We start from the raw sequence: 14,319 nt of genomic DNA, 5'->3' as shown, positions 1-14,319 counted from the left end.
AGGATGCTTCATCGGGTTAAATATTTGGAAAGTAAAGAGGATGAGAAAGTACACATTTCTGGGTGAATAAAATGCGTTTTAATTTCTTTTCTCCTGGGACAAGATCACAGTTTCATTTCTGCAATACAATCAGTAAATTCTGCCTTTGTAGTCCATGTAAGTTTATGTATGAATTCCTCCTAATCTCTGAAGATTTCACTGCAACTACTAAACTTACTCACCTCCTGAGTATTGCCGCAGTGTTGCTAAAACAATACAAAAAGATGGTGGGTTGCATATATGTGATGTTTGAGAATACAACTGAGTTACAATATACATCTTTGATTAAGATTTGAGATTTCCCCCCTCGTCTGTCTGCAATGCTCATGTGTGCAGTGCAATTCCCTATCTTTTAAAGTCAAAGCACAAATCACAGTAACGTGGTGGTTTTGTATAACAGCTGTCAGGCATTTTCTACAATTCTGCTCAGGGATGCCAGTGGAGAGCTGCGAGCTGAGCGCCACAAACAATCAAATTAATTTGTACGTAGAAGGAACTATGTCTCTGCAGCTGATGGATATGAGCGAACCTTTGGTTTGATGTTAATCAGTGTCTCCGTAAAACAGCCCAAAGATGACTCGGAAGCCAACGGATCAGAGCCGTCAACCCTGTCTTCTCCTGTCTCTGGAGGGGGTCGTCACGGGGAGCCGGCCAGCAGAGAGACCACCGACACCGAAGCAGCAGGTCAGCCAAGTGGGCTTGACACATTGAATGTGAAACCATCCCCCGCCTAACCATTCATAGAGGTGTAACCTTCTGTGTGTGTGTGTGTGTGTGTGTGTGTGTTTGTGTGTGTTAGGAGATGATATGGAGCACGAACAGGATACGGTGCTGCAGCTCCAGGAAGTCATCGAGCAGCTCAGAAACGTCTTCCCTTCAGAACCGGGTGAGTTCTGCTACAGCAGCACGGAGCGCAGCAGCAGCACCCCGCGCTTCAGAGACCAACTCTTTGCTCCTCCATCACCCGCGGGAGAGTGAGAGATGGAGAGGAGAGCAAATATATACTGCTGTGGGTCGATAGTCGGGGGCGGGGCGGGGAGATTAACTGGCAGGGAGGAGGAGTACGATAAAGAGACACAGCAGCACAGAGGAAGACAGCGTCACTGTCACACACTTTGCAAACCGTCCCTTTACATTTCAAACACAATTTGCTGGGCAGTCCAACGCTTGTAGCTTGAACAAAGAAAGGGATTATCATAATTATAGCCTCCTCAGTTATAACCAATAACATTTGCTCAGCTTTGTGCATGCATTACTGAAATTATAAAAGCTTTTTTTTTCCTTCTCGCTGACTCTCTTCTCTTTCCTAATTTCAGGCACCACCTCACACATCTAACCCCCGGGTGGGCCTGGAGTGAAAGCCTGAAAGGAAGCCTGATGGCAGAGGGAGGAGCTCCATACGGCTGAGGTCGGGCCACAGTACAGCCGGCCCTGTGACCACTGCAGCAGCTATGATACCCAGAGCTAACCCTCTACTGGAATCTGTGCACTAAAAGCCTTCTCATGCAAACTGCTAAAGGCTCACGCTGATGTCCGTTTGGCCAGGCCTCATCACTTGAGTGACACCATGCTGATGAGCCAAAGGAAACTAACATTAGCAGCAGGTCAGGGAGAGACTAAAGTAAAGGAACATGCCCAGCCAAGACACTGTGCTTACCAGTACCTGTGTAGTTGATAGAAGGTGGGAAGTTATATATGTCCACAGCACAAATTGGACTTTCCTTAAGGAGAACTTTAAAAAAAAAACAAGAAAAAAGGAATAAGGAGAATATCCCCTTGTTTTGTCAGATTGCCTGTATCGTCGGTGTTTTTTTTTTTTGATCATGGTTGTTATTTTTGTTTTGTGAAAGGAGGTGGCACGTCAAAGCTCGCTCGAGTAAACTAGATCAGATCAGGGCTGGGCTGACTGCAATTCATGTGGTTGTGCGGTGCAGATTGTCAGGGAGTTGACAGCACCCACGACGAGCTTATTTACTTTGTGAGAAAGACACATCATCAGTTAAATCCATGATTTATTTAAGACAGCCAAAGTGCCCGCTAGCACAGCGCCTCTGTATGCACACACTGTGTTCCTCTAATCCTCTCAAACTGCTTGTCGCTCGCATTGCTCCCTTCTCTTAAGTGAGTCCTTTACGCTCATACAGAGCCTCTTGCACTCACTGTACATGCACACACACACACACACACACACACACACATACACACACACACACACACGCTGCTACATCTACACTCCCTGGTTAAAATGCACGCTTTCCTCATTGTGCGTATAAATGGCTCCCTGCATGATCAATAACATGTGCCATGCTGCATCACTAAAAATACAGACATATCCATGAAAATGGAGATCCATTTAATCTCTTTGGCTCGAGGGATTTAGGCACGTTCTCAGTTTTGAGGCAATTTGTGTTGTGGCTGAAACTGGCTTTTGTTAAAGGGAAATGTCTGCCGATAAATATCAGCATGCGGGCGTCGACTCTGGGATCTTCTCCTGCTGTGTGCGAAGAAAGAGAAGGAAGGAGCTCCAGGCGATGGCACTGCAAGGCTGAAGCTTTCTTTCTCTCTCTGCGAGGCCAATTCCAGACGCTGCTGGGGGAACAAGGCTCACCCCCAGACCAAGGTCCTATATAGACATCATACAGATCGCCCTCTTCTCCAAATAGATTTGAATAGAACACAAGCTATTGATTCAACATCCCTAATTGTCCGTTTCTAACGCTTAATTGCTTTTAGACGTACAAAAAGGCGAGTGGTTGATATATCATTGCCCTCATTGTATCAGGGTTGTAGGGTGCGTTCTGTCTCAGACACAGCAGAGTCATCCAATGCCTTAAAACCAAACTGAGTCCCTTTGAAAAACAGAGTTTGTCTCTCTGGACTTCTTTTTTCATCGTGTTTTTACATTCAGGGAAGGCGATTGCATCAGGAGTGTGAGTTTATGTGACACTGTTACTAACTGGAACCGGAACAGGAGCAATGGAAAAGTGTGCATCCATACGTCGAAAACAGTTACATAGGGCTTTTATGATTGAACCCGTGACGCTATGGGTACTTGGAAGGAGTCAAGATCTGAGAAATGAGAGTGAAAAGGTGGAATGAAAAAACAATCCATCGATTGCTACAGGGCTGGTGGGAGGGATCCACTTTGATGGTCCTGCCACTGCGAAATCTCCAGAAGCTGGATGCCTGAAACAAGCAGGCTTTGTGCTTCTCAGCAAATCATACCGCCTCATTCCCACAGAAAACAGAGGGATTAGAAATTCATCTCAGACCTTAAATGACACTCTGACCTCACTCACAAGTTTCAAACCCATGTGCTGCATTCATTACAGGCTCGCCCTGCAGGCGCCCGGCGCTCATATTTTACACAGCTTCCTCCTCAGCACTTGCTGCCTGTTAGTTTTGATACTGTTGCTAGGGAACTGTCCCCAAGGACGCGGTTCCACAGGTTTGCGAGTTGGAAAGGTGATGCGCCGCTCATAATACAAATACTAATAGCCTTAAGGGAAGCGATAGAGAGCACTCTTCTCTTGTTCACTTCCACCTCCATTGAATCCTGTTGCTGTTTAGCTGCTGAAGATCGTCATTAGCATCAGTTGAATCCATCTCCAGCGTCACTGAAGATTGTTCTCTGGTGAAACTCTCAGAAGTCGGGAACAAAGAGGAGCAACTTGGCTCGTGGGTGAACAAATAAAAGCCATGACAAGCAATTTATTGGTATTCACACATCTCATTACACATTGACGATCACAGTTAACTCCATATGCGTATGTGGATCAACAGAATGATGTAACAGTGACAGAGTGTGAAAAAGAAGCAGAGGAACTCCCCATGGGGCTGCCTGTCAACACTGGTCCTGTTTATTTAAAGGCAATATAGAGGAGGCAGGTTGAGATAAATACACCAGGCGGTGAAATGACACAGTTTGCCCCCGCGTTTTCACTCCGCTGCTCTTTGACACCAGCGTCGACGGTCATCCAGCTGCAGAAGAGTCATCTCTCTTTCACTGTGTGATCGTCTGATCCATGCACTAATTTCTATACTGGTAGTGGCGCCCTATATTCCCTGCACCCGCTGAAACAGAACCTGCTCCCTGTGGTGTGACTGAAGCTCTGTGATTGAAGAAACAGGCCCTCCACAGAGGCGAGAGTCACCCCAGAGGACACCGCCGTGTCTCTCCAGACTTCTGCTACTGCATGTAGCCACCACGCTAACGCTCATTACTCCCCTCTCTTGGTTTCACCACATGTCTGCTATCACGCATCTACGCTTCTGTGTCACCTCTCACATGACGATGAATCATCTAACCTCAAACAAGGTGTTGATAACACTAATACATGTATACATGCACTCATACATTATTGGTGAACTGAGTTGTTTTTTTGTTATGATCACCATTAATATACCTCATTAACCATTCAAATGTTTATTGTTTTAATGGTTTTGATTTTCTGTTAATGTCCAGCGCTCAAACACTTGTTGCTGTCTTTTCTCTGGAGTTTTTAATCTGTATGAAAAGTTTTCTGAAGAAAGGCTTTTTATTGTAATAACAAGTGGGTTACTGGCTGCTTTTTACTCTTTGTGTACAGAAATAAAAACTTTGTATTTGGCAAACTCCTTGTCTGAGTGCATTGTCCCTTTGAGAACTGAACAATGAAACTTCACTCAGAATGGCGCCATGTTTATATACATGTTTCCCCTTGTATTTATGTTTGGATTTGTATGTGGCAGAATCAATATTTCCTGTTGAGACTTGAGGCTTAGCCGTTTATCACTTGTCTTTCATGCTGTCATGCACACTTTCTGCATCTATATTGCTGTTAGTTTAAGGTCTATTTATTTCCCCCTATGGACCTTTGATCCTGCTCAAAACAATTGCATCCCATTGGTCTATTCTGATTGAGTGCCACCATGTCCTGCCTTATCACAGGTGGCTTTGTTCTCTTGGCTTGTGCTTGGGCCCGGTGCAGCACCTGATTGGCACTTGACCTTTTTTCTGACCTTATCCTGCGCTGATGTCTTGCTCTCTACATTATCTTTGCCTGTGCTGCTGGGTGCGGGATCGCTATCTTTATGTGTCGCTTGATTATCTGGTGCGTCCTGCCCATCCTCATGAACCATGACACTCTTTACATTTTCATTATCTAACCCCTCTCCCTCTGCTCTCTCACTCTCTAGCTCTTTATTACTCTGCTCTGCTTCCACATCTGGATCTTTCTGTGTGTCTGCGTCATCCACTCCCTCGGTCTCAGCAGGGGCGGGTTTCTCTGAGCTTTCCTCGTCTTCTATCTTATTGTCTTCTGTCTTCTTATATACTTCAGTATTTTCTTTAGTTGCTTTCTGTGCACATTTGACGTTTTTCTTTCTTGCTGCACTCTTTGCCTTGTTCCCACCAGGCCCCCACTTCTCCTGTGTTGTCTCCTTGTACGTCTTGTTCTGGCAGATGTGCATGACGCGTACCCTCTCACCCAGCTTTTTCAGTTCCTGGCGGACAAAGGGCTTGAACATTGGGTCCAATTTCTCCACCATATCAAAGTCCCTCCGGGCTTCATCCTTGTTGCACAAAGCAGCGTGTGCTTTTGCTCGTTGGTACACCGCCTTAAAGTTACCTAAGGGAGAAGAAAATATAAGCTTATAAATGGCTGAAACATGTACATGTGAAGACCTCATGAGGTCACAGGAGAAGAAACACAGCTGCAAGATAGAAAAAAAAAATATGAAAAACTGCACTGCACACCAGTGGTGAGACAGGAGACAGAAAAGTAGAAGGCAAAAGTTGGAGAAAAGTAAATGAAGGGAAAAGGAAAGCATAAGAACAACCATTTCACATCAGCCTCAACTATAAATAATTCAGTCATAGCAGAAACAAAGCAAACAATGAATTCATTTTTGACTGTGATGTCCATGGGTGGGTGCCGGGGGAACGAAAGAGAGACTCAACAATGTGGTTGTGAATGTTTGGTTTCTTCCTTCCCTGCTAAACAGAGAGATAAAGGATTGTTGCAACGTGAAGGCTGAGGGCCAGGCATTTGTACTAGAAACAGAGCTTAATATTTTTAAACCGAAAAAATGTGGAAGAAGAAAAAAATAACAGAAAAAAGAGCATGTTTATATATAGTCATGTACCTATTTCTTTATCAAAATACATCTTTTTGTTTCCTCCATTGCCTCAAACTCTCAACTTCTCACTAACACATATTACCTTCATGTTTCTTCAGCAGCTTGTTGTTGAGCTCCACCACTTGCTGGTGTTGTTTGAGCTCCAGCATACACTGGCTGAGGTTGAGAGTCAGTGGAAGACGCACTTTCTCTAACGAGTCCCAGTCCTCGCCTGGTTGATCCACCTGATGAGCACAAAGAGAGGACACGGTGGGTGGTAGTCGATTGGCTGTCGAGGGTGGAGGAGAAGGAGGAGGTGGTGGTGATAGATGGCGGAGGAAATGTTGAAAAGATGAAACCGGGATGCAAGAGTGTGACAGCAGGAACGACAGAAGAGATAAGGGAGGAATGATGAAGACAAGGACAGGGACACGGTAGTGTAGAGAATTGTAAGATTAGGAGAAATGAGGAGGAAAGAGGGTGGGTTGACGAGCGGAGGGAGTTTGTTTTGTGTAAAAGAGGACGAGGGAACTTCGACAGCGAGGCGTGGCAGGAGTGAGGGAGAAAAGAAGCACAGGCGAACGCTGTCACAGTGATATCTCTGTGCTGATATATTTAGCGCGCTTTTCTCTGCTCTCACTTTGCTAGCTACAATGCCACAGCTGTTTTTCAGTAAAAGAAACAATGACAGATGATTATACTTTATGAGCCACGATCCTTTTGTAGGACTACTTTCTGGCACATGCAATCCTTTCATCACGCTGAATGGAGTGGACTATTAATACATCAGCATCAATCCTGACGTCCACCTGGATGATCATTGAAAAGGTTTTTTATCTTATATTTCATTTTACCAGAAAATACAAGATTATTACACTTCCCTATGTAATCAATCACACTAACCATATTCTGAAGGGTGTCCACATAGTTTATGGCCTCCGTGAACTTTTCAGAAGCCTCTAGAAATTGATTTTCTTTAATGAGGAAGTTTCCTTCTTTCTGCAGCAACATGACCAGTCGTAACATCTGCTGCCAGTCCTTCCCCTCTGTTTCCGTGGCAGTGTTTGGATTGATCTCAGAAGCGCTCGCTTCCTCTTCGTTATCGTTTCCTTCAGTTGGTGTCACCTTATTTCCCCCGGGTTCCTCTTTATGACCTTCAGCACAAAGGATGGATGGAGATAGTGCTTTACCTTTTTCTTCCCCCACTTCATCTTCACTCTCTGTAATCACACTTTTACTGTCTTTTTGTTTTCCATTGTCTTCCTCCTCCTCTTCTTCTTCCTCATCCTTATCACGTCCCTCCTCTTTATTGTTGTTCTCCTTTGTCTCCAGCTTGTTCCAGTATTGCTCCTTCTCCTCCCAGTACTTCTCCTTCATGCTGTCTGACAGGGCCTTCAGCTCTCGGCCAATAAGAGACGCCAGAGTGATGTCCAGGTGGGCCACCATGTTGAAGTCTCTCCGGGCTTCCTTTTCATTCCACACGGCAGCGTGGGCTTTGGCTCTCTTGTAGTAGCCCTTCACGCAGTCTGAAATAATAAAACAAGAAATGTGGATATATATGAGAAAGTTGTTGCCCTAATCTTGAAATATTGAATAATAAACCTGCTGTAGCGATGTAAGACATATTCGGACCATGTGTACTGTCAGTGTGTGTATTTCTCAGCAGCCCAGACTTTGCAAAACAAAAAAACAAAACAAAAATGCACACATGCTGCATTTATTTATTCCCTCACTCAAACCTTATGTCTAAAACAAAAAGTTTGACATTGTGCTTGCTTTAAATTGGGAATGTATTCCACTCTGGTATCTATCTGTTTAATATGAAGTAAAAGTACATTTCCCAAAGTGTTATACTAGTCTTTTTAAACATTTCTCACACATCCACACTGTAAGTCCTCTGTTGCAGCAGAATAGGTTCATGTGCTGGGTTAGATTTTCACGGATAGCTCAGTTTCTCTCTTTCTCTGCATTTAATTTCCCTCCACGCTAAATCTTCATTCAGCCAACATTTAAACAGATTTCTTTGTTGCCTCTGGCAGTAGCCGAGACTGCAGCGAGCCACCATTGGGCGCTTTTCTAAAGAACAACTGAGCTGAAGGGATGAAACAGCAGTAGGATGGCTGACTTTACCTGATACAGACACCACGAGTTTGATGACAGGGGGGACAACTACAGGTAGAAAAGGATTGGAAAGGGGAAACTAAAGACATTGAAAAAGGAGACAAGGAGAAGAAGAGAAAGGTGAAGGAAGAATAGGAAGAATCATTCTTAAAAGCTCAATGAAGAGGGCTGCAGCCTCGTGACGATAGCTATTACTGGGCCAGTGGAGCGCAGGAACTCCTGCCCATAACCTCATCAACCTTAAACTAGTACACACCCCTCCTCCTCCTGTCACACAAGCTCAAGCACAAACATCACAGCGTCACACACATTCATGACTGTATACTTCCTCCTGCCACACACACACACACACACACACACACACACACACACACACACACACACACAAAGACAAATATAAAATTGTGAATCTGGGCTGAGGGACAGAGGGTAAAATAAAGGCTGCCTCAGTGGATCCTGTCTCTGGGTGAGGGGCATAATTCATAAGGCTTTGAAGTGGAGACAGTGCCAGCATGCAAGCTCCTCTAGGATTATATGAGTAGCCATGGGTATGACAGTACAATGCCCAGGGCTGCTCCAACTGTAAAGCCCTTTGTAATGTCAGCCACAGCTCTCCTACACTCTCAATGAATACACAGCCGCAACATGCAACCGTCACTAAAATGGGCCAGCACAGGCGCAGACCCACCCTGTCAGCTTTTTATATCATGTTTTAATTATTGTTTAAGTCTCTATCCAGGGACTGTAACCATTGTAGCGTTCATTTTCTCACCAATAAGCAGCTGTTCATGTACATCGTTACAAAGAATACTTGGACATTTTAGAAAGTTATTATTATTTACGTATTTTTTGCTATGAGTTAGTCTCATATTTGTAATTCTAAAGCCACGAGATGTTATAGTTAGCTTAGTATAAGGAATTTAACATGTCTTAATGAGGGCTTTAGTGCCAAGAGACACTTAGATTAGTATAGAAAAAAAGCTCAATAATTAACACGGTATCTGTTGTTTATTTAGTCTGTACAAGCAATACGTTATGGGTTAGACAGACACAATCAACTCTCCTTGGAAATGGTAAATAAAAAATGTGTTTCAGTGTCAAACTGAGGATTAGTTCGTACTCAGAATAAATGAGCAGACTCCAACCAGGCGTGTACCTTTGTGTTTCTCCAGCAGCTCGGTGGTGTGCTCTATAACGTCATAATACTCCTCCAGCTCCAACATACACTGGCAGTAGTTCAACTCCAGAGGGATGATCATTCGACCTAAATTAATGTAGTCTATATCACCCGGCATCTCCTACACAGAGGGAGGAACAAGAGCATAATCAGCTGTGTTTGTTGGCAACTTCTTCACATATTTTAATAATATATTTGAATGCTGTAGGTTTGAATATTTTCACACAGACTCAAACATGACATGACATTGGGACAGTGAAGGATGCCCAAAAGCTTTACTAGCTCAAACCTGTACACAGGCCAACTATCGGAAAGTCTCCAACATCACACTTGTGAATATGTTTAAAGTTGCCAAAAATCCTCCTCACGCTCAACACTCTCTTATTAAAATATCTCATACATAACTCTCCCTCCATTATTTTCCCATCTTTATATCCTCCTCTCATCTTCGACAGTGCTCCACTGCGCTTCTTTCCTCTTTCCTTTGCCAGCCATCAAACCCCACCACTGCCTGTAATCAGGGATGCATCGAAGCAGAGGAAAACAGGAATCTCCCACTGGAAAAGAGCAGGAATTGCATGTCCCAAAAACCTAAAATCCTGAGGAAACCTCAATATTAACAAGCCTGAACATCACTCATTTTGCACCCTCCATCCCATCTTTCTTCCTCAAGCCGTCACTCACTCTGGACTGGACTGTTTTCAGCAGCAGGACGGCCTCTTTGTACTTGCTGGCAGCCTCTCTGTACTTGCTCTGCTTGACCAACAAATTGCCCTGCATGTGCAGGATTGGCACTGTCTGCAGCTTCTCATCCTTTTCCATCATCCACGACTCTCTTTGGTAGGACATGGGGTCTCCCACCTGGAAGACGCAGGGGCAGGAGGAAAACACAATACGCCAAAAATAGTCAACGGGAGAAAAGCTCCACTGATGGAAGCACAATTAAATGAACAGGTACAGAGAATAGCCGTGGTGGAAAGAAAGTAAGTACCTCTTTAATTTTTTAACCTTCTTTATTTCAATTTAAAGTGCTAAAGTTACTTATGATAAAACATGATATATTCAAAGTTGTAACTGAGTATTTTTACAATTGTTGCTTCCACTCAAGGAAAGTAGTACATCGTCCAACACTGAGATTGAAAGAGTTGTCAATTTGACGGAAAAACAATGGGGAACTATCTGAAATTGATATGATGTTAATTTGCTGCTGCTACTGGCCTCCCTCGTGAGTTTCTAGCTTGTTCTGGGTGAAATATCATTGCAAAACTGAATATTTTAGGTAGAGCGGAACTTCACATTTCTGTCAGTGAAGATCACAAAACGTTTGTAAGAGTGTCTCACTTCCTGAAAGGGATTGGCTTGAATAGGTATACGTCATGTGCTTATCTTTACAGATGCTGACATCTGAGAAAAGATCAAATTGTTCTATATAATTGTTCTCATCTTTTTTTTCGCTAATCAGTGTTACATCCAGAGTTTTTTCCACTGGTGCTTACCTGCAACAGCTCCATGATGAATATAAGTGGTTGAGGAGTTCTCATTAGCTCATCCAGCTCTGGGAAACCAGTGGAGTGATAGTGGAACATGTTTCCCATGCCGCACATGTGTCTCTGGCCCTCCAGTGGGTCTTTCCCTTGAGCGATTAGCCTCATTCCCTTGGACACGATGGGGTACAAGCCTGTGTGCTGCAAAATTAACTCATCAACAAAAACCTAAACGGGTCTGCAACAAGACATAGAAGGACTTAATCATGCTAACCCCCTGATGCTGCATGCCAGCGCCAATCAGTCCTTGAAGGAAAACACAAGAAAAATGGCTACAATTTAACTCGCAAATGACATTTTTCTCCAGAAGGAAAAGCACTAGACGTTGCTAAGATTGCTCTGTTGTGTTTATAATACTAAACATGTAGGAGGCTTCAGAAGGTTGATTTGTGTGAATCATAATGAAGAGCAAAGGCTTCTCTTCCTCGCTCATGAACACTCATTAGGACCTCTCGTAGGGGCCGAATATCTGTGTGTAAAGTGTGTAGTTCAACTCACAATGGCATCACACCAGAACTCAGCCACCTCTCCGACCCTCATGGACGCCAGCAGGTTCTCCCAGACTTCCATCTTAAACATCTTTCCAAAAAAGATCTCGGCCGGTCTGCCAGCCAGTCGACTGTCATCAACGACCGTCCGTTCAAAGTTGTCCAGCAGCGTCTGGAAATGGAAAACCAGCTTGGATGGAAAGAGAGAGCACGGGATAGAAAGAGTTTTAGAGTGGAAAAAAAAATTAAACCATTCATCAACAAAATATACTTAAACAAATACTAAAAAAAATATAAAAGTAGTGAACAGTTTGGCTATATATACGTTGTTTCTTTAACCTTTATAACAAATCAAGTTTTAGTATTAAAGAATCTTCTGAAGGTTGATTTTCAGACAATGAATAATTTATGTATACACATGTTCATATACACATGTTCATATTGCTCCTTCTGGCCTTGTTTTGTACATCTCATAGAACAAAACAGACGTGAGAACCAAATTGGCGATTAACATTGTTGACAATTTCCTGTTTTTCTTAAGCTTAATTATATTAAGTTATTTTAAAAAATGTATTTGACTGAATGCTGTCATACATGTCCTACACTTCTTATGTAATACCTACATGCTGGTTTTCATGATGTTCCATCTGCTTGTGTGCATGTGGAAGACTTACAAAGCCTTCAGCAACAGTCTGTAAAATGAGGTTGGCTTCATGCAACCTTCTATTTATAGCTTGACAGATTGTGTATAATGGTATGATAACTGTGTGAGCAACTCGGAATCACCTCACTGAGGGAGCACACACACACGCACGCGCACATACGTGCACATGCGCTCACGCACACGCACACACACACTCACACACACACACAGGTAAATTCATGCTGGCCTTGTCATGGAAAATGTTTGTCACAGTGTCCAGGCTTGGTGCCATATGGCTGGATCTGACAAGGAGGGGAAAAAGTCGGCAACCAGCGGATCAGTGATGAACAGAAACTCAGACACTGTGCCAAAAACATGTTGCAATTTGGTTGACCAAATGTTTGCTCTGTGTGTAAGAGCCAAATACAGAATAAATTCCCTCACTTCATGAATAATTCAAGAGAATCTAATTGAAGTGGGCAATGCAACATATGGTTAAAAATAGACGATGAATATTAATACATCACAATGGCAACCACACAAGGACAACTTCCCTATCCTGCCTCGTTTGAATTTAGCATTATTTAGAATAACTCTGAATGCTACCTTTGTCCCAGGTGCAAAGTGTGGCAGCGGTCCTGTGCCTCCTGCCAGAATCTTCTTCCTGACTCCCACATGGTTGAGAAGGTACGTCTCCTCCATCGTCTCGACAGAAAAAGTGTGTTTTGGAGATTTGCTGTTTCCTCTCGGGGTCTGTGTTCTTCTGGCTTTTTAATTAGCGCAGTGGAGAGAGAGTCTTGGCTGGTTAGCTGCTCTCTGACAGATGGTAGGATTAGGTAGGGTTTGGAGGTGCACACTTTAATCTGGGGAGCTAATCTCTTGCCTACCCTTGTGATTGGTGGGCAATCCCTGCAGAAAGGCGGAGGAGATGCAGGGATGACCACCGGGCCCACAAGAAAAGCCTAGATCAGTCTCGAACAAGTTAAGATCATTCTGGAAGGTGATCTGACGGGTTAGTGACGCAGCCGTTCGGTCATGGTGGGAGACCTTTACGTCAAACAGGAGAGTGGACAGGAAGTAACACTACTTAAATTTGAGCTAGGGCTGGGACTCACACTTATTTTAATTATTGATGAATATACCTATTACTTTCTCAATTAATAGATGCCTCCATAAAATGTCAAGATGTTCAGTCCATTTCTGGTCACATAAGACAAAGAAAAGCAGCAAATCCTCTCTTTGGAAAATCTGGAAACAGTTTATTTTGGGCTTTTTTGCTTGAAAAGTTACACAAGCAAATAATAGATTATAAAAATAGTCATCTATTAGTGTTCTGCTGGTCAACTAATCAATAAATCGACTTATCATCTCAGCTCTAATTTGAACGGGCAGCACTTTTTGTAATAACCTCTTTTATCTACACAAACAAAATACACATTTATTTGAGTTGCCAAGTTAAGCTGCTCAATAGTTGCATTGCAGTATGCTTAATTAGGACCAATTCTGACTTTAGTAAGCTGTCTTCTGATTGGTTGAAAGTGATTGGTTAAAAGCTTTTACTTGAGTAAAATACCTCAGTGTGAAAATACTCCACTACAGGTAAAAGTATTTCATTACATACCTTAGTAAAGTAAAAAAGTATGCAAGTATTGTCAGCAAAATGCACTAAAAGTAAATAAAGTAAAAGTAGTCATAGTACAGTCAAATGTTCTATGTCAGTGTTTTACTATTATATATTACGTTTTTTATTATTACTGCTGCTGTAATGTATATGTTCCATTTTATGGATGTTGTTGATGTTTAAGGTCGCACGACGTGACTCCTTTATATACTGTAATTTACAGCAATGCGACATATTCTATACGAGCATCATGTTTGTAAAGTCACCGTCCTCTGACAACCACGTATGTCCAGCTTTGAGACGACGCATCTTCCTGCTGCTCATTTATTAATTCAACCTGTACCCTCCTCCTAGTCTAGCAAGGCAGGTGAGAGAGGCTAAAAATATCATATATATATATATATATATATATATATATATATATATATATATATATATATATATATATTTATATATATATATATCTCCATAGCAACTAAAATAGCGTCCATATACTCCATTACGTTAAAGATGTTGTGACTTCTGTTTTTCTGTGTTTATCATTTTGAGGAAATGTCAATAGAAATGGACACCTACAGAAAAAATAT

The 14,319-nt window shown here is 42.8% G+C and overlaps 2 protein-coding genes across 2 annotated transcripts in view; one reads left to right on the top strand and one right to left on the bottom strand.

Moving 5' to 3' along the window:
- Positions 1 to 4,644, top strand: part of drp2 (dystrophin related protein 2) — a 68,992-nt gene extending 64,348 nt beyond the window's left edge. The window contains exons 22-24 of the mRNA XM_068591276.1: positions 606 to 723; positions 839 to 925; positions 1,356 to 4,644. Coding sequence (XP_068447377.1) covers positions 606 to 723; positions 839 to 925; positions 1,356 to 1,375 — 225 coding nt within the window. The 3' untranslated portion in view covers positions 1,376 to 4,644. The remainder of the gene's footprint in view (positions 1 to 605; positions 724 to 838; positions 926 to 1,355) is intronic.
- Positions 4,645 to 6,157: 1,513 nt separating this feature from the next.
- On the bottom strand, positions 6,158 to 12,816 carry LOC137792908 (aryl-hydrocarbon-interacting protein-like 1). The gene is made up of 8 exons (XM_068588716.1): positions 12,718 to 12,816; positions 11,479 to 11,658; positions 10,933 to 11,121; positions 10,121 to 10,297; positions 9,416 to 9,557; positions 7,042 to 7,664; positions 6,242 to 6,383; positions 6,158 to 6,198 (listed from the first exon to the last, which is right to left on the bottom strand). Exons 1-8 carry the CDS (start codon positions 12,811 to 12,813, stop codon positions 6,158 to 6,160), a joined length of 1,590 nt encoding a protein of 529 aa, XP_068444817.1. The 5' UTR covers positions 12,814 to 12,816.
- Between the last annotated feature and the right edge of the window lie 1,503 nt (positions 12,817 to 14,319).

This window comes from Clinocottus analis, unplaced genomic scaffold, assembly GCF_023055335.1.
Source record: "Clinocottus analis isolate CAN_PGR_092001 unplaced genomic scaffold, fCliAna1.0.p SCAF_10, whole genome shotgun sequence".
NCBI classification, from domain to species: domain Eukaryota; kingdom Metazoa; phylum Chordata; class Actinopteri; order Perciformes; family Cottidae; genus Clinocottus; species Clinocottus analis.
Note: the sequence above shows the minus strand (reverse complement) of the source record. Positions and strands in the feature narration are given on the sequence as shown.

Coding starts and splice junctions, on each gene's coding strand:
- LOC137792908 (XM_068588716.1), bottom strand. CDS start 12,813: ATGGAGGAGACGTACCTTCTCAACCATGTGGGAGTCAGGAAGAAGATT. Junction 10,298..10,932: donor TCATCATGGAGCTGTTGCAG/GTAAGCACCAGT, acceptor TGCGTCTTCCAG/GTGGGAGACCCCATGTCCTA. Junction 9,558..10,120: donor TGAAAACAGTCCAGTCCAGA/GTGAGTGACGGC, acceptor CCCTCTGTGTAG/GAGATGCCGGGTGATATAGA.